Genomic DNA, 26,150 nt, shown 5'->3' on the forward strand with positions numbered 1-26,150 from the left:
ATCGGTAAGATAAACAGGGCCCACAGTATGGAATTCTCTTCCATCTTCTGTCATACAATATGTTTACTTGAACTCCTTCAAGAAATATGTTAAAATACATCTATTATATTTGTTGTAGTTCAATACCTATCTTAAAATAAAATATAATTTTGTAAATAACAATGAGAGGAGGAGGGGGAGGTGGTAGGGAGGGAGGGGTAGATGAATCCATGCGCAATACTCATTTATATGTTGTTATATCTGTGTAATTATGTTATTCATTTGGACGCCTGAATCAACAAGCTAAAACAAGCTTTCTTTAGGTGCTCCCTTTTCCTGCTACTCATGTTCACAGTTTGTTTAAATTAACTTAACATAACGCTCATGATTTGTATATTTTGAACTGTCTGTACTATATCACATGTATATATTTGTTCGTTTTTTATTGGAAATAAAGTCTTGAAATGAATTTGAAATGTGGATACAATTTTTCATGTAGATATTTCCTTTTTTGTTTATTTGTAAGTGATGTGTATTTCTTGTATGAAGTGTATGCTACACAGAAAATGATTGGTTTAAAATGGTTTTTGTTCAATAATTCAGTTATGATTATTAATATGTATTTATTATAAATTATCTCTTTTTTTTTTTGGTATTTGTTGAAGAGCCAGATTGAAATGCGACATAATGCTTAAAAAGCTGAAGTTGTGTGGAAATGTTCTCAGGTGCAGAAAGTAATAAATACTTATAACTTTCTTAGCTTACATAACCAACCATTAGTTTTTTTAATGTTTTTTTGTTGATGTTTTTGTCATGTTTTTTCTGTTATATTTTTAATTTTCTTACAATGTATAATACGTTATGTGAATGATTGTTAAGGGGTCATTTTCAATAAGCCAATTAGTACTGTTCATGACCCCGCCACTGTTATTCACATGTATATGTTATTGATTTGTTAATTTGTTTAAAGTGGAAATATATTAAATTGAATTGAATTAATAATAAGGCAGTACAATTTTTATATCTTCCTATATTTGATGTTCACCTAATGGTCACATGCAGGTTATAATTAATGACAACATTTGTGTCTGGAAAGGGTGGTTATCAAGACAGCTGATTTCAAGCATCAATTTGAAGAAGTTTACATGCAATATGTCATACATTGTATATTAAGACTTATGTTGGACACTGTCATAGAGAGCAGATGTATTTGAAGCATATTTTTTAAAAACTAAATGCCCCTTTTGACGACTCCACTTTGTTAATGACACCCCCCCCCCCCTTTTTCTCCTGTTTCAATTTCTATCCACTTTAATTCATTTGAATTGACCCCCTAATCCCGAACCCATTACCATTTCAAATCAACCGATCCCAGAGTGCGTCCATGTGAATTGCTAGGCGTTACCATCCAGAATGACCTGAAATGGAACAAGCATGTCTGCAACATTGTTTCAAGGTCAAGTTAGAATACTGTACATGCTCAGAACCTTCAAAAGGTTCGGACTTCCTGTAAAAGATTTACTGACCGTATTCCAGTCATACATCAGACCTATTACTGAATATTGTGCACAGGTTTGGCATTCTTTACTGACCTTGGGGGATTCCAACCAACAGAAAGTATCCAGAAAAGGGATCTATGTATCATTCTTTGCAGAGAGTACCAAACGTACGAAAATGCTTTCACAACTACAAAACTTGCCACATCGTTGGAAAGACTTGTCCAACAGAGACTATTAAGAAGTTAAAGCCAATTCTGTTGCCAAAGCAATACATAAAGGATTTGTGTGTTACGTACAGTCAGAGTTGTGATTGGCAATCTCGAGCTTGATTTCATCGTGAAAATTGGTGAAAATTCACAACTAGAGTGAAGTTTTGGTATTTCTGAATATTGTATAGTTGACGTGAAGAACCATCTACATACTGCTGAAAGTATGATGCCAACTAGCGGGAAAAGTCAGCAAAAAACTGATCGTCAGAAAAGGAAGAAACCGACCGAAAATGAACAGAGTAAAGCAATTTCGACGCCGGCAGAGTCGGGGACAGACGAGCTTAACTCCAGTGTTGATGAAGACGAAAGTCTTGTAGGGGGGTGTTTCATAAAGAGTTCGTAAAGTTACGCATGACTTTACGAACGACTTGTATATGAAGTGCCAGATAGGATGCCCTAAGTTTTTTCTGATATTTCCAATAACCTCAATTAAATTATGGCAAAAAATATACTTTGCAATAAAAATGGATGTTATGATAAGAATGTTAATCAACATCTGCACAGTTCAACTTAATAAATAATAATCAATAATTATTGAGCATCTCATTTGGCTTTTCATATACAAGTCGTTCGTAAAGTCATGCGTAACTTTACAAACAGCTTTATGAAACACCCCCCTGGTCAGTCAAGCGCAAATCAAGGAAGGGGCCCGAGTCTAGACGATACACTGAAGAATGCTATTGGAAAACAGATTGCCCTCTCACTACGATCATCGGACCTGATCAAACGTATAGCGGACGATGTATACAACGTAATAGCTGCAAAATTGGAGGAGCAAGTTGTGGAGAAAGTGTATCAAGCTGTCAGTTTGGATTTGAAGAAATACACAGATGAAGTAGGAACCATGAAAAAGAAAATAGCTGAAATGAAGAATGAAACAAAAAGGCTACAGGATGAGAAAAAAAGATGCAGAACAATATAGTGGGAGAAATTGTCTGCGAATATATGGCATTCCTGAAGGACCAGAAGTGAAGACAGATGAACTCATTCTACATGTACATCTGTTCAATACGAAGCTCGGTCTTACAGTTCAACCGGACGAGATTGATCGCAGTCACCGCATCTCTCCATGTCCGAGCCATGCTGCTAATGAGGGACACGAGTCATCGACTTCGCAACCGTACGCGAGTACTACGAGGAGGAACAAACCGAGACCGATCATAGTGAAACTTAGCAGATATAATGTCCGTAATGATGTACACAGAGCCAGGACGAGACTGAAGAATGCTGATGGACCAAAAATCTGGCTAAAGGAGGATCTCACCACAAAGCGAGCTAGCCTCTTTTGGGAACTTGTTAACAGCAAGAAGTCTAAGTCCTGCTGGACTCAGGATGGAAACATCTTCGCTCTAAGTACAAGGGACTCAAAAAAGACCAGGATCAGGACTACACAAGACATTGAAAACTTGTAAGAACTCCCTTTCCACTCTGTTATATTTCGATAGCTAATTATAAATCATGCCTGGACAAATTAATCTGACTCGCGTTAAATTTCCATGTTTAGGTTGCCGGAAAGAAGTGAAAGAATATCATAATGCCCTATTATGTGTACATTGTAACAAATGGGCTCATCTGAGATGTTCACGTGCATCTACTGATACGTTTAACTCTGATGCCAATTGGATGTGTAATTTTTGTATTCTTAAAGAACTCCCTCGATACGTCGATGAACCTGATATTTGTTCTCGAAATTCAGATGCATGTTACTATGAAAGTGTTGATAAATATTTTGAAAAGCTGAATTCACTCTCGGGTATTAATATTTGCCATTTAAATGTCAGCTCTCTGATATGATAAAGAATTTTGAAGAGATTCGTAATATTTTAACCACATCTAACATGCATCTTTTTTCTTTATGTGAAACTCGATTAGATGGTTTTATTTCTAACCCTGAAATATTCATATCAGGTTATAAACTTGTGAGATTAGATCGAAATAAAAATGGTGGTGGAATTATAACTTATATTAAAGACACCGTACCATTCAGGTTTGACCATCCAACAATCTATGTGTGAGCGAATTTGGAAAGGGGAGTATATAGAAACGGAGCATTTGATTTGTTTAAAGAGGGTTCCCCTACTTTTAACTATTTAACCCTGGCTCTGGAACAGTCCAACAGGGGTTTTCAGCTTCGCCCCCAATTCCGTCCGCTGGTTATTCGCCCTATTGAGCAGTGTGACGAGCGCTATGCTCGTATACGTGTCTATATACACTGAGAGGGCAAAGGTATTACCCATCACAAGCTAAAGAATTTTGAGAGTATCGTCTCATTATCAGCAAACAGTTAAGAAGTTTACTTAACTCATTAAGACACAGTAATCTTTCAGAGGAAGTAAAGAGTTCATTCAAAGCAAAGTTGAAAAGGGTAAGATATTGATGATTATTCAATTTATTTTTTTTTCATTAAATTTACAACTACCATTAACACCCCCCCCCCCCTGTATGATTGCTGGTGTTTGTTGGTGTAGTGTGTTACTAGGATTACCTAGTTAATCTGTATAATTTTGTATTTTGTTATTGATATTGTTTATACCATGTATTTTTCCCATTATTAAGAACTACTCTGTTGAAGTTTTTGTAGACTTTTTGGTAGTTTCTGTTTTTTCTCTTACAATGTATATTTGCCATTTTGTTTACCGGTGTTATATCCGGGGAAAATCTTGACAATAATTGGCGACCTTGCCAGGACAGGCTAAAACAAATTAAAATTGTTAGGCTTACAACAGGATGTGATATTATATTATATTATATTATAATATTGTTTTCATGCTTGAGAAGAATGAATAAAATAGCATGCTGAAGCAAAATGTTGAGGTTGTCTTGTTATTGAATAGTCAGGGGTGATTTTATCATTTTTAGTGTGTTGGAATCCAAAATGGTAATTTGTTTTTTTGTTTATTTTCCCTTGTTTATTTTCCCTCCCATATCGTATGACTAGGATATCCTATGACACACATACCGCTAGTCTCTAGCACATACCGGACAGGTGAGTCGGCGGTGAATGAATATGCACATTCAATAGTACGGCTTTCAAAAAGCGGTCTATCACACATCCCCAATTCACTCACGAGGAAAAAATGTTATACTACACGACGAGGGTGCATCTGTCCGATAAAGGCACGACAATATTTCTCAGCAACTTGCAAAATCTTCTGTCGTCGATTTGACGTAGAGGAGGGGGTTATTATGGGATGATTGAGTCCTTCAAGAAGTACCATTCAAAGCTAAGCAAGAAGAGCGACAGCCTTTTCCAGACCCCTAAAACTTCTGCTCCAGACTGTGGACCTTGGTATAAGAAGACTCCACTTGGGAAAAATAGTCTTGGCAACATAATGGCAACAATATCAAAGAAAGCTGGTTTGTCCAAAGTCTACTTAATTACCAATGCCTTTACATTGGAAATAGCAGACAATCTAGTGGATAATGGCAAAGGTAGCTAATAAGTTTCAAGCTCTCCCCGTGGAAGATGATGTTGATATCACCTCCAAGATCGAAGATGTGGTAGCTAGTGCAATGGCACTTATTCCTGATCGTCCACGTGGAAGGGGTACTGCCGCTGCTACTCGTGATTCCAGCAAGGAGCTGGTCGGCGACATCGTGAAGGCTGTTGTGGCTGCCGTCCTGCCCATGATCTACTCTTTGTCAACACAGATTGCAACCACCACCCACATATCAGAGGAAAAAACCAAAGCTGTTTTACAGCTCCACGACAACAGGTACGACGATGTTGAACAATATTCCAGACGGGATAATACATTTTTTCGTGCGGTGCCTGAAAGAGATTGGGAATCTTTGACTGCAGTGGTAACGGAAATATCAGCAAAGGCTGGTGTACCTCTCAGCAAGGCCGACATCGGCACCAACCACCGTGTTGGCAGGCCTCAATCATCAAAGCCCCGCCTAATCGTGGCCCTGTGAGCTCTGTGAGAAGGGGTACCCGCATCGCTTTACTTCGGAAGAAGAGACAGCTGCGGGATATCGAGTACAAGGATGTTATGCAAAGATACGAAATTCCTCCGAAATTTATTATCTGTAGGTTCATATACTCCAGATTGTATGGATTATGGAGAAACTGGACGAGGTTTGATTTTGAATCATGTGAAGGGTAGAATACTTAATTTTTGGTCAAGAATTTTGAGAGGTACAAATAGTAAATATTCATACATTGTGATATGCTGTGCACACTCTGCCTGTCCACTGATATAGGAGATAAATTTCACTATATTTTTGTTTGTCCATATTTTCAAAGGGAGAGATGTTTATATTTATCTAAAAAAAATTGTAAGTTTAAGCTTGAATATATTTTTTCTTTGCGTATTTGTTTGTTCTTTTTTCGGTTTCCAATCTCGGCTCTGTTGCAAAAAAAAAGCTGAGGTTGCATGGCATATGCCGTGTGTAATGCTCAGGGTTTCAGGCGGGAAGTCATCTTCGCTCACCCTTGAATTACATACTCCATAATGTGTATCTTGTCTGTGCAAAACCAGGGACTGTACACAGTTCACTCGCTTATCAGCAAGGGATGGGGGAGCTCCATTCGTTTTCACACTGCGGTTTTATCGCAGTGCAAGGCGAAGGGACAAATTGTTACGGCTAGTCAAAATATATTACTTTGTCACCCGGCTGGGTCCTCTAATGATTCCTTACAGATCGCTCTTGACATTATAATGCTCGAAGTAATGATTTGCATTCATTGCCGTTTGTTATTCTTTTCACTATGATTACTTTACTGACTAGTCTGATTGAAAAAGAGATAAATAATGATAATCAGCTATCAATAAAGACCATGGTCAAACACACATAAATACAAGTTTGTTGACTTCTTGATTTGTCTCACAGTTCGAATAATCAGCAGCATCATTTCATTATTTCACAATGTCACCTAAATTAATGACATTTATGTGACAGCAATATAGTTTGGAGTGCTTATAAACAGCCAAAACATGCTGGTACAAATTACCTTAACAATGCATTCAAGAAACTATATTGGTATCAAATTAGTTGCCTGTGCCTATCAGCAAAGGTGGCAGGCCAGCAACTGCGACGACTGTTGAACAAGGATCATACAAGGGTTTACGTCCCGTATGGTGCTCCAAACCTGTAACCACTCTCAGATCTTCCAGTGGCAAAGCAGCAGGTGGAAAAGAACCTTACAATGTAGCTCCTGGGGGGCATTTCACAAAACTTGTCATCAGTGACCAATGACAGTTTTTGTTATAAGCTACTGAAACCCTTGCTTCTGATTGGTTATCAGCAGCTTTGTCACTGATTTTTGTCATTTGTCATTGTAAAAAGGATTTGTGAAACGGGCCCCTCGCTTCTCCTCAGAATTCATCGTCATCTCCCAGCTCCAGATACTCATCGTAAGCCTGGCGATTGCAACCCCCCTCCGGAGTGAAGACGTACTTGTGGAACGTTCCATCGATGCAGATGGCGATGACGGACGACTGAGGGCCAAAGGCACATATGCACGCACACTCTGCAGGGACAGTGAAGTTTGTGAGCCCCCATTGAGATTCAGCGTAGGGTCCTAATAGTCCAACTTTGGCCAACCTGAAGGGAAGGTTGATAAGAGAAAGTGAATGCGAAGTATAAGCTTATTTCTATCCTACAGTGCATCCCAGAAAAACGAAACCGAGATGTATCAATGGTTTATCATAACTTAGGTAGATCATAGATTAGGTTATGATAAAACATTGATACTTCTCAGTTTTGTTTTTTCTGGGACGCACTGTATGGCAGGTAACATGCAGCAAGATATGAAATTTGAATGAAAACTTTGCAAAACATCATTGCAATCAAGCATCTTCAGGTAGCCTTCAGCAAAGTTTTTACATGTATATCATTTGACAATATCAGTTGTACATTCTTTCCCGCCAGCTGGAAAAGAAAGAGAGGTAGACCAGTAATAAAATGGAGGAGAACAATAGATATCTACCTAAAAGACAGAAATACAAAATGGAACCAAGCTAAATCAAATGCCCAAGACAGAACACAGTCGAGGAAACTTGTGGATCGATGTTCTCCACAGAACAGAACGGAACGATCTAAGGTCACAGACTTATTTTGACTTATGAAAACCAAGAAAAAAGATTATGATCAGATTATTTCACACTTTAGGGAGCTACATCGTGATTACAGTTACAGTACTTTCAATGAATTTTCTTTAATAAGATGAGATGTTGTTTAATAATCTACGCTCCAGCACCTTTTTGATGATCTACGAACAGATTAATATACAAAATTACTAACAAAATTAGCTAAGGATACAAATCTTTCTTCAGTCATTATGCTAGTTTATAAGATGATGAAGCAGATCCTAATCAAATGATTGGTTGAGAGCGTACACATGACCAGGCTTTTATTTTGCCTAACACATAATTTTACTTATGACCTGTCATTAGTAAAATCATGTTATAAAACATCATTTTATAAAACAAATAAAACATCATCTTATAAAACAAATAATACAGATCGTTTTGTTTGGGCATTAGTAAAATTACCCACACTCGGTACCTTTGAAATGGTCCAAACACCCTCAAATATCGCCTCGGGTGTGTTAGACTGTTCCAAAGGTACCTTGTGTGGGTAATTTTTTACTAATGCCCTCACTGCTGTGTATTATTTGTATACTGTTAAACTGAAAGACCACGCCCTTCATCCATTCAGAAAATGGAACGCCCAACAGAATGATAGATCTAGGTTGTAGATGCACTTACGATGATCTCTTGTTCAATGACGAATCTTTCAATGCAAAGATGTGAACTGTTCCCTTATCACTAGAAGCACACAGATAGGCAGAGTCATTGCTGAAGTTTATGCTGCAACAGAAAAAATAATAAATGGAAAGTTGATTTATTGACAGAGCAATGAACTTCCAGGTTGTGGGCTCAAAAACGTAGACCTCACACGACCTGGAAGGAGACACTAGAAGAAAGACATGAGAGCATCCAATGAGACGTCAAACCCCACAGCGTGAGAAAAACAGACACTCGATGATGATAATGATGATGTATGCTGGTTAATAGCATGCGTGCAAAACCTCTTCTCATTCATTCATTCATTCAACCACATGGGTATTTTTGTTTACCTACATTTCCATATGTGAACAATAAGAAATAATGAAAATCCTCATTCTGAGCACAATAAAATAATGAACACAAAAGACAGGAATAGAAGGTGAGGGGAGATATTTGGTAAAGTATTGGAAAAACATTAGGGAAGGAGAATAATATTTATGTTAATTTGCCCTTATTACCAGGATTGATTGTGACTTTCATATAGCACTTACCAGTACAGAGTAGCAGGATCAGAACCTCTTCGTAATTCAATGACTAGACGCTTGTTGAGGGTGTCAAACACTCGGATCAGGGTACCCTGTAACGAATAAACAATACCAAAGCAATGTTGTAGTTGTATGGTTTAAGCAATTGATTGTAATTGCAATGATCGTGGGTTAGATCCCTGACAACTTTACTGACAACGTCTTTTGGCAAGACATTAATCTAGACTTGCCACTCAATACCCAGGAGAGAATGGGGACTTGGTAGAATGGCGAAAGCCTATGTGATAGAAATTGAAATATGCTCTCACAGTGACCATTAGGTAGGAATACTCCCCAGGGAGTGCCAATTGTGCACACTGTGTGGGTACATGAATCCGATGACTATGTTATATCTGTAAAGCGCTCAGAGACAGTAGTCCGTATTAAGCACTATACAAATCCAGATTCATTTATCATTATTTAAGAAAATAAAATGAATATTCAAAGGTACACTGTAACTGTGTCATGCTGGTGCAAAGAAAGCACAAAACAAATAGGATTGTTATATATCACTGCAAGGTTCATATCAAAACTTCCTATCTTCACTGTTACAGTTTTTTTTCTTCAAAGGATACTCTTTGCAACAAATGTTGAAAACAAGTCAAATAACCTAGCAGTAGTAGTAATCATACAATTTGCATTTTCCAATCATACAGGCTACTATTAAAACTATGTCGGAATTACAAAACTTATCACTGTCACACCTCAATTAAAAATTCCAACTGGTTCTCTTTCCCTTTGTAAAGAAAGTTTGTACCTTCCACCCCACCTCTCTCTCTCTTTTTCTCTACCCATCTGCCTCTATCGCTCCCGTGCACTGCCTCCTGTCTCCTCACAAATCACTCCATACCTTAGTTGACGCCGTCGCAACAAGACTGCCCTCTTGGTTGATGGCTATACAGTGGATATCACCCTGATGAGCATTGATGGTGATTGGAGCTGATGACTTGCCTGGTTGGGCCAGGGAGAGGTCGACCAACTGGATGCTCCCTGACTTGTGACCAGGGAAGACGATCAGTGGGTGATCAGATGTCGGGCATGCTTCTAATATACCTGGATGTAAGAAAGGAAAGATAATGTGGAAATGTGCGCATACTAAAGCATGCAAAATTTCTTTCTCTCTCCCCCGTATTTTTTTTCCTCTCTCTCCCTCTCTCTCTCTCTCACTCTCTGGGTCATTCCATGTCAAATCACCCAATGGTTTTAACCCGACCATTTTTGATTTTGATGAAACTTAGTGTACTTGTTGAGTGTGATCTCACAGCACCAAATCCAAAATTTTAGGTCAATCGGATAAGGGGTTTGGGAGATACGGCCCACCAAATTTTGAGATTTTTCCAAAAATGGGGGTGGCGTGCCTACCTTTGAACCCTTGTATTTCGGGACCTAATGGGTCAATCTTCACAAAATTTGTATTGTTGGAAAGGGTATTCAATAAGAATTCCAAATCTGCCGCCATTTTGAAAATTTGTACATGTTGGGGTATTTAAGACTTATTATAAATTCTACATCAAGAACATGAAATTCCTGTTGGTAATAGAAAATATTAATGATTTGAATCAACATTTTATGCCTTTTAAAATAACTTTTACTAAATGTTTTCATAGATGCCAACGGCTTTCCATAATTGTTAAGTCCAACTTTGAGTTAAGTTCAACTGAAGATATTTGTGAAACACCCATCAGGATGTATAAAAGGAAAGATAATGTAGAAAAGTTCATGTACTCAACCATGCAAAACTTTCACCATGTGGACAAAGAAATTAGTCATTCAGTACAAGATCTTGAGTTGCAAGATTTGTTTGAAAGCCAACGGTAATGGTATGGACAAGTAGATAAAAAGAAGGAAAAACATAGAAACGGCCACTTGGATTCTGAGAAACATGTAAGACAAGAGGGATTGACCTAAAGGTATAATTGTATACATTTTATAAAACATATGGCTGAAAGTCCTCTCCGAGGAACTTGATCACTGATTCATACAGTGCAAATCACAGAAATTCAGCTTCCACAACAAAATCCTTAAGCACTGTGCTACAAGACCACCCTTATCAACAGTGTAAATGCCAATTCCTCCTCCTCAACCCCCCCCCCCCCCCCCACTCCCATAACAGGGAAAAAAGTTCATGATGATAATGATAACTCACCATTAGGGTTTGGTCGAGTGTCAATCGCCATCAATTTCTGTGGGTTATCAGGAAAGCTGTAGACGTAGACTTTTGTCCGCAGTGCAACTATCAATCTGAATATAGACAGAACAATAACAAATAAACATCAGAAAAAGAGAATGGAGAATGAATAAAAAAATTAAGTCAGAAATTATAAGCGTACAAATATCATGCTTAAATGATTAGGGGGTATTCACTATTAGTTGTAGAACATACTCTTTGAAGAACTTTCCTATATAATTGCATATTATTATTACAATCATTAATAATATCCATGGATCGTTCCGAAATATTTCTGAATGACAGATACTACTGAGTTCATATAATGATACAAAGGAAGCTCTGTTGTGAATTTGTTAGGAAAATGTACAACTTTGTACACAGAATTTTCAAGCCAACATCACCAGCCGAATAACTTTCCATCACTTTAAACAACTGGTGACAGCCTATGTGATGATCTGATATTGACTTCAATACTCCTACACAATTGAAAAATTTGCACATTATGTCATCTTTTCTTTTATCAACATCTCATTGGTACCTAGATGAGCAGACATGACACACAAACTCATGAATGAGACGATAAGAAGCCAAATAAATCTCTATCATCTTTTATCATCTCATGAAAAGCAGTAATCTGGAATCAACTACAAAATCATTTTATCACAATAAAATGAATATTTACCTCTCTCTGGTAAGTCTAACAGACAGTACCAGGGCAGGAAAGGTGAATTCCAGGATGAACTTCTTCTTCAGGTTGTCCCATATAAGAACTGTGTTCTCTGCAAACTTAGGGGTAGCTCCTCCAGCTGGATGTAGAACAAGTGCAAAGCAAAATATTGAATCAAGTATCACACATGCCATGTTTTGTACTTATTCTAAAAATCTTTGAACAAGTAACAGCTACAGTTTGAATTTGTATTATACAGGTTTGAAAATTAGCAACAGTTAAATATTCCTCCTGAACCAAAATAATTATCCATCTATAAATCCACCCCTCTCTCTCTTCCTTTCCCTATTTACCATTCATCAATCTATCTATCAAACTGATTATTCAATCCCTCACTCTGCCAATCAATCTGTCGATGTGTACATTCATTAATGCAGGGTGGTCTACAAGGAGTTTAAACATGAAAAATCTGCAGGTATGAATTTTTATTGTACAGGTTTGAAAATTAGCAACGTGTTAATATCCATTCTAAACCATTCAATGAGCAGAATGCATCTAAGAACCTTAGAACCTTTAAGCAAGCCCTCAAGCCTGACCATGATGGACTTCATGTTTTGCATGTACATCAGTCCATACTCCTTCCTAAGTAAAATTTTACATGTTTGAATTTTTGTTCGGGGACCCCCCTGTTAATTCATAAGTCCATTAATGCAATACATACATTGAGAAACAATCAATCTTTCAATCTACATGTAATTATACATGTTAATGTGTCCATCTGTCCATCCACCCATTCATCAATCAATCAATCAATCAATCAATCAATTCATCTGTCCATCCATCCATCCATCCGTCCATCAATGGAAATCTTACCCACTACAGCTATGAGATTGGTTCTGTGAAGCATCTCAACCTGACAAACACTCCCAACATCCTCCTTGTCTGCAAAAAAGGACAGAACAGTGCTACATTAGAGACGAGGCTTCAATTAGGAATACAATGGATATGATAAATTTTGAAACAATAATTTTTTTTAATTTCTTAAAAATAATGCATATACATGATTGCAAGTTTTGATATTTTGGGAAACAACTTTCCCAAGGAAAAAATCTCAACAAATGGGCTATACACATGAGACAATGAAGTTAATAATAGTGAGTCCTAGGTGCTCCACTTGCACAAAATACCTCAGAGGAAAGAATGACATGTAGCCTCTTCTTACCATGTAGTCAGATGGAGGAGGGAAAAAAAAGTGGACTGGGACAAGTGAGACAAGAAACTAGCAATTCTTCTACTTGGCCTTATAAATGTTAGATATATATTCTTTCCCCGACACTCGAAGCAAAATTTCTGAAAAATATGACGGACAGAGGCGCAAATCCCAAATCAAGATTACTCTGTGAACTGAAGGCTGATAGTTCTCACCTAATCTTAACTTGAGAGCAAGAGGGTCTGCATTGTAGATAAGAAGTCCTGTCTCGGTTCCACAGCTGAAACAACCTGGTGGGGAATAGTTACAATTGATATTCTTTTTAAACGATTGTCTCACGATAAAAGTATGACATTGAACTGAATCATGGTTGCAGGGCAATGCTACTGGGAAAGTATATTTAAAAGGAATAACCAAACCAAATCTCGCAGCATCAAACTACCGGTACACCTTCCATCCACTTAAAACTAAAGTAATATGTACACCTGTATGTATTTCGCAACTTTTGACATGGTACCATCAACTGTTGAGCAATGTATGAGGATATTGTACTAAATATTATACTGGATGTCGTAAATGAAGCATACTTGCTGTCAAATTAAATTTTCTCAAAATCTCCAATAGGTAGATACACCCTTTTACGTTAACAAGAGTCCCATGCACTGACATGGGCTCCATTTTAAATTGCAAGTAACGCCATTTTAATTTGCGAGTAAACATTGCGAGTAACTTTGATGCAGCATGCAGAGACGCAACAATGAAAAATTGATGACGCAATGTTTACTCGCAAATTTAAATGTTGATCTTAACAGTGAAGGGGTGTATTCAAGTCTTGCAACCATACAAAATGGAGGCTATATAATTTGAGATTGCTAACTGCAATCGTAGTTCATTTTTAGAAGGGTTAATAAAGCACCAAAAGATGCTTTTTAGCAAAGTGCCTCACCTTGGTCTTGGTTGAATCGAAGTGACAGAATTCCTCTCGTTGCCATGGCGATGATCAACAGGGTTCTTGTGGTCCGGTGGTGGTGCGATTGAGTTGCTCGTCAAAGTTAAACCTTTTTCTGTTTGATCATGTGCAACTTACACTGTGGAAGTCCTTCCAACTGAAGGTAAAGAATGAACAAAGTCATGGTGTTAAAGTGGTCAATGGTGATATATGCTCTTGCAATTTGCAAAGATCAAGAAAAGACCACAAATTAAGACATTTTGCATGGGTAGAGACTAAATGTACCAACAATAATGAAAAGTCAGACGCTAGTTCAGAAGTCTATCCAAAATTTGACCCATAACTCCGGCGTGGATTCACAGCAAACTAAAGCGCAATACCATACATACACTGTCCCGACAGTCGGGTGCCGGTGCGCGCGAAGTTAGGGACTGTAATCTTAGTTTACGGTCGCTAACTGAACACACTCGCACGCCCGCTCCCCACCGTCGTAACGGTATGCAATTGTATTGTTCTGCAGTTTGCCATGAATCCCGTGAGAAAGTGCATATTATAAGTCTTTGTTTTAAGGAAAAATGCTCCGAAAAAGCTAAGAAAATTGACACGAAACAGGTAACAAACATATCGTCTTTTAAATCAAGCCCTTTATTTGGACATTTGATGATTAGACCTAGACTCTAGAATCTACAAATGACCTATTCTGGGTATGTTTTAGTAGGGTATCTCCACGCTGGAGTTACGGATGAAAGTTTGGATAGACTTCTGAACTAGCGTCGAAAGTCATTGGAAGGGTACAGTAGCAGAGTCAGAGATGTCAGAGTATCAAACAAAATTCTGGAAAAACGTGTGCTTGTAGAATCAATGAATTAAATTTAATCAATTGATATCAACATGGAGATGGACCGTCGAAATACAAACCGCAAATAGTCTACATCTTATTCTACACACAGACACAAACACAGTGGCATTAATTACTAGTGCACATACAGACAAGGTTGCAGCCAAAAACAACACAGCATCAATCAAGCAAGTATCCGAATTGGCCGACATTTTGAGTTGTCTCGCACAGCACAGGGGTGGTATTCTGAACATTGAATAACACAGCACAATCACGGAAGTGCCAGTCAGAGGTCATCACCATTGTGTAGAGATCGTGAATTCACACGGTACACGTGAAAAGAGAGCTGAGCTGTATCGGTCTGGTAAGAAAATTGCTTTTATTTTATTATTTTTACCTCCGATTTTTAAATTTAGGAGGTAATTAGGACTACAATTACAACAAAATTTATCAAAGCCACTGTCCAATATTGTTCCGGTCCGGGAAAGTGTGATTTTGGAAACATTTTAGTTGTTGTTTACCTACCTCTCCGTGGGACCCTATGGGTGCCGTTTAAGGCTCCCTCGAATAATATCATAAAAAACATTTCGAGGGAGTCCTTAAGGCTAGTTGACACGCCCATTTTTATGAACCCTACCAATCAAAATCTATTTTATATAAGCATGATAAGTAGGTCAACCAATAGGAATACTTTATGCCATATCTGAAGATGCGCCTAGCGCATACTAATCTTGGGCGTAATTAGTTATTTGAGCACTTATTACGCGCGTCATCATTATGCGCCGTTGAATGTGGATCATGAAGACAAATCACGCTTTCACTATATTGGTTAAGATGAAAGCATTAAAATAGTCATATCCTAGCATGTAATATCTTAGAAAGTTCTCATCTGTGATGTTTCCGGTCAACACACATCTTCTTCTAACTCGTCTATTGGCACAAAGTTGGTTCTGGGCAAAAAATATTGCCGCCATTATATCACCACGAAAGATACAACGTACAACCCCCTACCTAGTACCTGTTGTAAATTTGTTGTAAATACCATGCAAGATAAGATACGATAAAAGATGCAACAACTTTCAGAATACCAATTATCTCAACATATTATCTCCTGTGTGCATATGCAAATGAGGATAAAATGCCACTTTATTAATAGGTCTACGCACATTTAACGTTAGACTCTAACTTACAAGCGCACCAATTTATGAGCGCAGACGCGGCCAATAAGCAGATAAGATGAGAGAAAAGATGCAACAAAAGATAACACAAAAGTTACAACAATGTTCAAAATACCAACTTTATCTTATCTTCAAAGATACAACAATATTAGAGATAACACAGGGTTCAGAATACCGCCCCCAGGTTTGCATTGTCGTGTCTGCAAATGCACGAGTGTACCCAGCGAAACTCCAGTGTTCACCAACGCATTAGCGTCGGCAGCGATTGGTCCAGACGCCCCGCTGGAGCCTGTTGGTTGCGTCGTCACGAGTGCCTGCAGTCGACTCTCATGGTTCCAATCACACGATAAATTGACCATACAAGATATAAAATTAGCTCATTGTTTCTTATTGATAATCTTTAATGCTTTTTCAAAGAGAACATACCTTCTAATTGGTAATTCTCTGCTCTTCTACGATAGATGTTCGTTTTATTTCCAAACAAACTTCGCAGATGTCTATACATATTTTCTCCTGCAGTATTGTTTTTGTTTTTGTTTTAGAACAGGACGCCCTCTAATGAACAATACAGCAACTATGCAAGTACCCCAACCTTGCCCTATCCTAACCTAACCATAACCCTAACTCTAACCCCATATGACCTTTATTCTTTTTAGCAATTTCATAGAGACAGACACTGTTATATTACAAGAAAATAAACACAAAATTAAAAACTGTGAATCCATATCATAGCAATCTACTGAGTGCAAAACTAGACTGAAGATATAGGAAGAACTTATTGCAGAATAAGTTTCAAGTTGTAAGTTTATTTGATCTTTCTTTCAACATTTTGAAAATTACATTATAACATAAGCAGAAAATGCAAACATCCATACATGTCAACATGCATTGAAAAGAAAACTATACATTGATAAAAGAAGAGACAAGGAGACCTTGGGATAAGCTAGCTTGTAAAAGTAAGGTGCCTCAAAAACAATTATAACAAAAAACAGCTTTTAACAATTGTTGGTTAAAAAAAAATCTATAACTCTATAACTCTATAACTATAAACAATGTATGACCGGGCATGGTGGCTCAGTGGTTAGAGCGCCCGCCTCATGAACGGGAGGTTCGATCCCGGCCGGCCGAGTCATACCCAAAACTTCTAACAATGGGACCTTAATTCTGCCTTCTAGCTAGGCGCTCAGCATATTAGATTGGAGAAGGGTAGTAATAACATATTATGTTATGCAGGGCCCGCTGGAAGAGCAGTTTCATAACTAAAGTGGCTACCCTGGGTAAATAAAACATTATTATTATAATGTATTACTACTATTATTAGTATTATAACTACATGTTATTGAAGGTGGTAACAATACAAGCAATGTCAAAAGAAATACTGTAGAAATAACTATATATGATTATAAGTAGTAAAGTGGAATGGGAAAAGAAACCATAAACAAAAGGAGTATGTAAAAAAGAATCATATGAAATAAAAAAAGCTGGGAGAGGGGAAAATTGAAAAGGGCCCCTGCTATGTCTTCCCAGAGGACAGTGCCATTTTTTTTTTGTCTCTCTCATCACTCTCTCCTTCTTTCTTTCTCTCTCTCCTTCTTTCTCCCCCCCCCCCCTCCCTCCCCTCCTCTCTCTCTCTCTCTCTCTCTCTCTCTCTCTCTCTCTATCTCCCCTTCCATCTCTACTCTTCAGGTGGATTTAGACTTTAGATACTCATATTGTATTTGCAGGTGTACTTATAGTACATTGATATTGATCATGGTTACAGCACATAACAAGATAGACCAATGTTTTAATATAAGAAACGCAAGAGCTGGTTTGAATCTTTAATCAATCAATGCACTGTGTGTAAGCCTCACACAGAAATACATTCTCTCTCTCTCTCTCTCTCTCTCCCTCCCTCTCTCTCTCTACCTTCCAAATGAGTTTAGACTTTAATACTATATAGTAATGTGTTAGCAGGTCTATGGTATAGTCAAACCTGTCTATAGCGACCGCCCAAGGGAAACACAAAGAGTGGTCTTTGTAGACAGGTTCCTTTAGTACATGTTTCAATGAGAAACCATTTTCAAGGGAAACAAAACATGTGGTCTTTGTAGACAGGCGGTCACTAAAGCAGGTTTGACTGTACATTGATTAAATATTAAAGATAAAGACCAGTTATGGTCATGCGATTGCATTGTGAAAGAAACGTTGTGGAATCGGAAAAGGTAGATCATCTAGCATATAAGTATTGGTGTGCTGCAAGGTTCTGAATTCATCGGGTTTAGAAAGATGCATTATAGGACTACGCGACATGTGCGCGACACGTGCACGATATCTATCAGGTCCAAAAAGATATGCAGTAATAATTTACCAAATATATGAATTAGTAGGCGGTTTCTTTTGTATGATCATGTATTAGTCAAAACATATTCTTTCACATGATTGGTAATAAGAGCTTCCATTTCATTTGTTGAGAGGGGGCGTTTCCAAAACTGGTCTTTACCTTTAATCATGGTTACAGAAAATAACAAAATAGACCAATTTTTTAATATAAGAAACTCAAGAGCTGGCTTGAATCTTTATTCAATCAATCAATGCACTGTGTGTATGCCACACACGGACATACATCTACATTATACATTACTTTGACAAATCACAGTATGCTAAAGTGATCTCCAATACACACAGAAAGAAAATGCTATAATCTTATATTCATATATCATTTGTACAGTGTGTATACTAAATACAGAATTATACACCGTTATGTTACATATAATGTGACAGTATACACACAGCATATATTAAACAGAAGAGCTAGTTTAGCCACATATAATGTACCATTCTATACATTTTAAGTGAAAATGATAATGCTTGAATTGTGCATTCATCTATTCCAAAGTGCTTGAATAAACAAATGAGAATTTCCAGGCAATTTATTTTTAACTGTGTGTAAAAAAGAAGAAAACTTCTCTGGTTTCCAGTTAGTTATTCAAAGAGAACGAAAGAATGGTATTTGGTTATATCAGTTATCTTGCTATTCAAAACACTTTGGACTGATTTTGCATCCTAGCCCTGAAATAAGATAAAATTAGCCCAAAATAAGATGATAATAGCCCAAAATAAAATGAAAAGAACCTCCACAATGACACAAATTTTAAATAGATCTCAATTTCTTTCCCTTTTTCAACATGTATATATAGCCTCATGAAAAAGTGAAAGAAACAAACTGATTTGTAAGTTTTCACAACAGAATTTTGTTAATACAATATTTCTGAAAAAATATATAGTTATGTTATGAGAAAAAGGAACTTTAAATTGAGTGAAATGATTGGTTACTTCCTACTGGTACCCATTTAACACCTGGGTGGAGAGTGGCAAATGTAGATTAATGTCAGGCCAAAGGACATTAGTGCTACGGCGGGACTCGAACAGCGAACCATGTGGTCCACAGCCCAATGAAATATCCTTATATTCTATTACAGGAGTACCTTGACCATATTGTGTGTATTTACCAATGATAAGGGGCAGTGTGAAAATGGCCAGAAAAATAATCTAGAGGTTGGGGTCAATGTTTCACTGTGATAACAAGGCACCAAGTCTGAATTTTGAATTGTTTAATATTACTTATTGACATAAGAACCGATGTTCATTCTCTATCATGGAATTCGTTTTCATTTACCGGTAGTGACGATTGTTTGAGAAAATCGTAAGGGAAAATTACATGTGCACCCTTATAAACAAAAAAATACAAACTCAACCTAGTCCCTTTAAATCTGTAGCAATTATATCAACACAGAATTCTGGAATACTCTAACAAATATCCTTTTCTGGATAATAACAGGTTTGTACCTGTTTCAAAATAATTCAACTACACTAGTTATATATTTTTTTATGTTCCTTACAAAAATATGATTCAGTCTCTTTTTTACACTTGCATTGAATTCTGCTTTGAGCATTTCAGACTTACAAGTGTCTTTAATAAATGAAAATCTATTATGAATTTGCTGAGTAAAATATAAAGTTAACTCAAAACTTTTACTTTGCATACATATATGTATAAACCAGATACATGGTCACAATCAACCTTAAACATATCATCTGCGAAGAGCAAGATGGGCTCAGTGTTAATGTAGGTTTTTTTATAAACACCCTTTTTTTTAAACGCTCTCAGCAGACAATATTCTGTTGCATCGCTTTTTCCGATTCATCCACCAATGTGGTTGAAAATAATTTTTGGTCGGTCACAAAATTTACATTCATTCTGAGAAGTTCCATGGTAAAAAAAACAATGAATAAAAAATGAGCGATTTGAACAGTCTGGAACTGATTTTAAGTACGAAAAGCACAAGCTGCTGGTCAATGGTATCGCAGAGACAATAAAATATAACTCTGAGGGGGGGGGGGGGGGGGAGGGGGCGATTCATCTTTAGAAAGCCATTTTGAAGCATACTTCCCAACATTCTGCATAGCTGCCAACATTTAAAACATCTATCCAGGTTTCAACTGAACTTCTTTTTCTAAAATGTGCCTATTTCTATCGGTCACAATGAAATACTTCAAAGCTCAAACAAACATCAATGCAATAACTTAACAAGTACAAACAGAACACAGACATTTTTTTCGTATCAAGAACTCAAAATATGTCGGGCATTAGGGGCCAGCCCCTGAACACTCAAACAATGCCAAAATGTGTATCTTTTTTTTTTGTGTTGTGCAAATGAAATTCCATATTTTAAATTTCATCATGAAAATGATGCTGCCATTTACATAGAACATCCGAGTTCCACAGACCTTTGATATATACACTGTTGATTATATTTATGTTCCTACGTATAAATTGTATTGTTTGAACAGATGTCAAATATGTTGTCAAGTTGAATGGAAGGAAATAAATGTTCATTTGATTGAATTGAATTTGAATTGAACCATTTGATGATGATGATGGTGATGATTGTTTTACCTGACTGATAAGTGATAATAAAGCATATCCATGCTAGTAAGTTTACAACCAGGGGACCGACGGCTTCAAGTTTTTGAACCCGGAACCTCCCGTTTATGAGACCACTGCTATACCACTGAGCCATCAAGCCCAATATTCATAATATTTGCCTGCTGGGAGCCAAAAGGGCATTAAATCTATTAAAGTGTGAATTAATGACCCTCTGGCTCTAAGCACTGGATGTGAAAGATGTATTTAATTTGTTTTCTTCAATCAAGACTGGGTATAAGAATGCAATTATCCAAATTTTTGATCCCCTTGATCGTAGAAAGGTTGAGATACCAAAAACCTTCTGAAGAATTGCTACTTTACCAACCTGAATACATTTTCAATCAGAATAGAGGTAAGTGATCCCATGCTATCAAATTGGCAAGTCTGTGAGATGCCACCACTGTTCTGTATACAGATATATGCACATGTACTCATGTAATGATAATGACTATAATAACTAGAAGAAAACCTATTTGTGACCCTCCCACCCAAAACCATCTATAAAAGTCACAACTCAAAAATTAATATCAATGTACAGTGTGATGCCTCGACAAATGTTTAATTAAAAAAGATATATCAAAATGGCTATTAAAATATTGAAATATTGGCAGTTAAACAAATTTGATAATTTTCAGTTTTTTTTTTCTTTACAAAATGTAAATGGCTTCAATGAAGTGAGAGTGATCCACAGAAAATTGCTGTTAAATCAATTGAGTTGAAAGTCTGGACATGCCTCCTGAAACAGGTTAGACACGTGCATGCACAAACAGAGTATATTCACATTACCATCCATTTTGTATGCATTGCGGTGCCATGACCATCCGCTCTCAGGGGCATAATGCATCTTTCTACATTGAAAGTTGCAAAAACCTATTTTAAAATCAAAGAGGAATTTTGTGATCTTTATCCTCAAAAACTATGCACAAATCAGTACCAGAATTAGTAGTTTGAACAAAGATATTAACTAGTCCCCACCCCCAATCAAATTTATCCAACTGCGACTTTTCCAATAAATAATCTAGAAATAAAGAATTTACAAGATTCAACTGGGTATTCAACGATCTTATCTCCCCTAAGTTGTCTTTGATTACGGTACAATTGATTTGCTCTTGCTCTCCCTCTCTCTCTCCATATACACTTTATATATATATATATATAAATAATTTTTAAAAAGATACCTGAAAACAAAAGCAGGTAAACATTAAGAGTGCATATATGATATATCAAAACATTCTGAAAGAGTGACATAAATCAAAAAATGAACACAAAATAGTAACAATGTAAATATCATTCTAGAGGCATAAGAATTCAACTAAAAATAGCAAAATTTATCTCAGGTACATTACAAAGCTTTGCTTTTAGCAGCTGAAGGCATAAATGTTTTGTAAATTCTAGAAATCTGCATTAATTTGTACAATTCTTCAATGCGACATTTTGGTCAATGACATAATAGCATACAGATGGATTAATGAATATCCAATTTGAGACACTTCATTCAATTCATAGATAAATGCTGTACATAATGTTTTAATCACTCTTGTATGATACATATTTGCACATTCAGTTTAAAAAAATCAAGAGTACCTATCATATTTCTAATACAGTTCATATTTTGATGTATTTCACTTCAAATAGAACTTTACAATAGATGTATTTCGAGCAAATCATCAGCTAACCGCTGTATTCACAATGTCAAATACATTTCATGGACACACTGAGAACTCTAGGCTGTATTCCTAGCATCTAGTTAAGCTTGTTTAAGGTACACCTGTCACAACATCATGCACTGTATCCATACCGTTTGCTTGCATATCACTGTTTTGTATCCAAACTATTCTAGCCCATGTAACATAAGATCTACAATCAAATTTACAATTAAAGTGAATTGCGTTACTTTGGATAGTTTACATTCAATTCTGAAAATTGATCATTTGATGTTCTCGCAATCCCTGGCTGAATCGGATTTGAAATAATGATGGACTTTATGGAAACGGCTTATGCAAGCCAGAAAGGTTTAACGTCAAATCGGCAGCGGCTTGGCCAGTGAATTGATGTATTGACTGTGAGTTGGCGAGTGTGTCTTGGATGATGGTAGGATGATCTAATGGATGATCAGGTAGTTTTGCAGCTCAGCTCCGATTCCATAAAAGTACCCAGCATGACGATTTCTGCTTCATCAACCGTTAGCTTTCCGACAAATACTTTCCTGTAAAGATATGGAGAGTAGATAAAAGGAAAGACTTTTAATTGTAAACCAATAATAGACATAACGCTACTAAATGAATGTTATTCCAAAGATGAATCATAACCTCTTCTCCCCCACCTTTCACAAGAATTTCTAAATTATAAATATTCAGGGGACAGTCGCCCCATTTCCAGGTGGTCTATTTGTAATTTTAATACCATACCTAAAAAAAATCTTGATAAAAATTATCAACATTTTGTTTACCGCCTGCTCACTTAAAGAACGTAATTTGAAAGACAATACTAATTTAGAATTTACTTCAAAACGAAAGGGCTTGAAAATGGCTTTTAGTGAGAAAATAACGACCATTAGTTGTCGACTCAACTTAAGTGATTGCAATCACCTAAGAAATAGTCTGATTTTCAGACCCTTTTACCGAATGGTCGTACGTTTTGTGCTGCACAAAGATTCAATCAGTTTAATTTTGGCCATTACACGTAGTGGGTTATTGATGTAGATAAATGCTCATGTACCTTTTACAGCATTACCAAAGAATAAAAGATGTCAGTCAGTCACTCAATAGTGTCTGACAGTGAAGTTTAGCAAGTAAACGGGTTCCCTCGCATAATTTGAATATTAGGACACTGCTAACGTTTAAATTTCACACAGACATACATGACATATTCATAATTCCTGCAAAATTCTACAGAATTTGATGTTGGCTGCAAAAAGGACATAGTATTTTTAAGACAGGACACAGGAAAGTTTGACATACAGGCAATGAGACTGTGCTCCTCCAACCCCCAGTGAAATTGTACCCGTGCACCTATCATATCTGCAATGCTTGACTTGTACTTTCAAACGAATTGAAGAAATTGAATTATATTATCAAAATGTTATTGTTACAGGTGTACATACCTGTACCAAATCTTTTCTTGACTAACGACAATCTATAGAAGGTGTTGAGGAGTTCGATATCGACGCCTGACAGTGTGGCGCCCTCCCCGCTGAACTGTACTGCTAACGTGGCTGGTTTGCTGGGGCCCTCTGCGAGCTCAAACTTTGCTCGTAACGAGCCTGGTTCCCCACCCGGAGGGATCTCTCCTATCTTCCATAAAACTCTCTTGCTTTCAGATGACCTAAACATGAGCAAATATAACATAGACAGTGGATTTAATGCCAATGCTCAACTTGCTCTCTCTCTCTCTTTCTTTCTATCGCTCTCTCCCTCTTTCTTTTTATCTCTCTCTCTCTTCCTCTTTCTTTCTATCTCTCTCTCTCTCTCTCTTCCTCTTTCTTTCTATTTATCTCTCTCTCTCTCTCTCCCTCTATCTTTCTCTCTTTTCTCTCTCTCTCTTCTTACTCTCTCTCTCTCTCTTTCTTTCTCTCTCTCTCTCACTTACTCTCTCTGATCACTTGGAAGAAAGAAACAAGTCAGAAACGACTGTGTGATTCTTGATCAATCCCATCACAGTGGTCATGGAAGTGCAAACGGTTTTGCCTTCTGATGACCTGGGATAACAGTCCGTCAAAGATACTATGGGATGATTTAATCCATATTTTTGTAAAAGCATTTATGTTTGGCTCTTGATTACCGAAGACGAACAAGCAACAAAGATTGAATCAAAGTCAGCTCGAGTATCATGTAACTTTTCTTCAACGCTTCACTTCAACGACTGGGGATGGTAGTGATGCTGTTGATAAAAAAAAATTGGCTATCACCACCCATTTATGAGGCTCTGCAATTGCCCAATTACCATTACATTTTCAAGACTTTACTATCTCTTTTTCCCAAACAGGAGCTACAACACTGGAGTTACCGCCCCCCCCCCCCCCCCCCCCCTCCCCACCCCCTTTCCTCTCCCCTGGATCTCTTAGCCCTACTCATTTCCAAAATGTAAAACTAGGCCAGAAGGGCGCCCTCACTCACCACGTAGCTGCTGGCTTAGAATGCATGACCGTTACCCCTCCATCGACCGGTACTATCAGCGATACATTGGTAAGAGACTTAGCCTTGTCCATAGAGCCCGCGTTGTATGCGTAGTCCACTCTCAGGTCTGTGGTGGTGGAGTCGCACTTCCAGTAGCTACAGAGGTGCAGGGGCGTCGACTTGCCCTCCGAGTCCGCTTTCACCTGTAGATGAAAGAGCACCGGGAAATCATTGTGAGCGAAGCTTGCCATTACACCACATATTCTTCAAGAGTGATTAGGTGGCCATGATAAGGGCCCATTCTTGCTTAGTGCTATCATTATGCATGTACATGTACTCAAATTCATAGCATGAATTAACACTTGTGCTTAAAGGAATTTTTTTTAAAAACATGAAAGTTTGTCGTTAAGCCTCAAATAAGCCCAGTATGCATGTGGCCATATGGCCAATAATGTATGTTTAGCTTTAATGTAGGGGCACGAAAAGACGCGACCAGAACGCAAAACGCTTAATAGTTATAGTGATGTCGATAAATTAAATGTTCTTTTTTGACATGTATCTGAATGAAAGTTTAGCTAATATTAAGCCTAATCAAGATGTTACATGCATTTACCAGCTCCATATCCTAACCATGTAGTTCTACCTCTGTGTGATAAATTCACGATTTTCACCAAGTATGCAGTTTGTGTTCCGAACATGTGTTTTCTTGCGACTACATTTCGTTAAAGCTACCTTATTCTGTTCCACTATGGAGGTGTCAACCATGATTTAGCCCATGGATCAAATTTAAAATGCCAAAATCGAATTCAGTCCAATGCATCTCTTCATTCAAATTGAATTAATTGTTGAGTTCATTTGATTTAAGTATGCAGTATGAGCTACGTTCCTTTTTAGGAAGATTGCTTCTAAATACATATTTCTTTTTAGAACATATAGCTTCTTAATCCAAAATATATGGAAATTCTGATGTTTCAAATCCAAAACAT

General features: G+C 37.2%; 2 protein-coding genes across 14 annotated transcripts in view; both read right to left on the minus strand.

Annotated features, from left to right (window-relative positions):
- Positions 1-6,077: 6,077 nt before the first annotated feature.
- Positions 6,078-16,603, minus strand: LOC577563 (WD repeat domain phosphoinositide-interacting protein 4). The gene is made up of 10 exons (XM_030996878.1): positions 16,507-16,603; positions 14,062-14,221; positions 13,331-13,405; positions 12,779-12,847; positions 11,921-12,044; positions 11,215-11,309; positions 9,919-10,121; positions 9,036-9,121; positions 8,464-8,565; positions 6,078-7,297 (listed from the first exon to the last, which is right to left on the minus strand). The coding sequence occupies exons 2-10, from the start codon at positions 14,105-14,107 to the stop codon at positions 7,069-7,071; spliced, it is 1,029 nt and encodes a 342-aa protein (XP_030852738.1). The 5' UTR covers positions 14,108-14,221; positions 16,507-16,603; the 3' UTR covers positions 6,078-7,068.
- Positions 16,604-21,955: 5,352 nt separating this feature from the next.
- The window catches only part of LOC100893850 (F-BAR domain only protein 2), a 101,961-nt gene continuing 97,766 nt past the window's right edge, over positions 21,956-26,150 (minus strand). For all 13 annotated transcript variants that reach the window (XM_030996415.1, XM_030996411.1, XM_030996410.1 and 10 more), the window contains 3 exons: positions 25,165-25,367; positions 24,153-24,373; positions 21,956-23,255 (listed from right to left, as the gene is read on the minus strand). In XM_030996415.1, the coding sequence (XP_030852275.1) occupies positions 23,233-23,255; positions 24,153-24,373; positions 25,165-25,367 (447 nt within the window). In that variant the 3' untranslated portion in view covers positions 21,956-23,232. The remainder of the gene's footprint in view (positions 23,256-24,152; positions 24,374-25,164; positions 25,368-26,150) is intronic.

The sequence above is a fragment of the Strongylocentrotus purpuratus genome, unplaced genomic scaffold (genome assembly GCF_000002235.5).
Source record: "Strongylocentrotus purpuratus isolate Spur 01 unplaced genomic scaffold, Spur_5.0 spur5_scaffold_3, whole genome shotgun sequence".
NCBI classification, from domain to species: domain Eukaryota; kingdom Metazoa; phylum Echinodermata; class Echinoidea; order Camarodonta; family Strongylocentrotidae; genus Strongylocentrotus; species Strongylocentrotus purpuratus.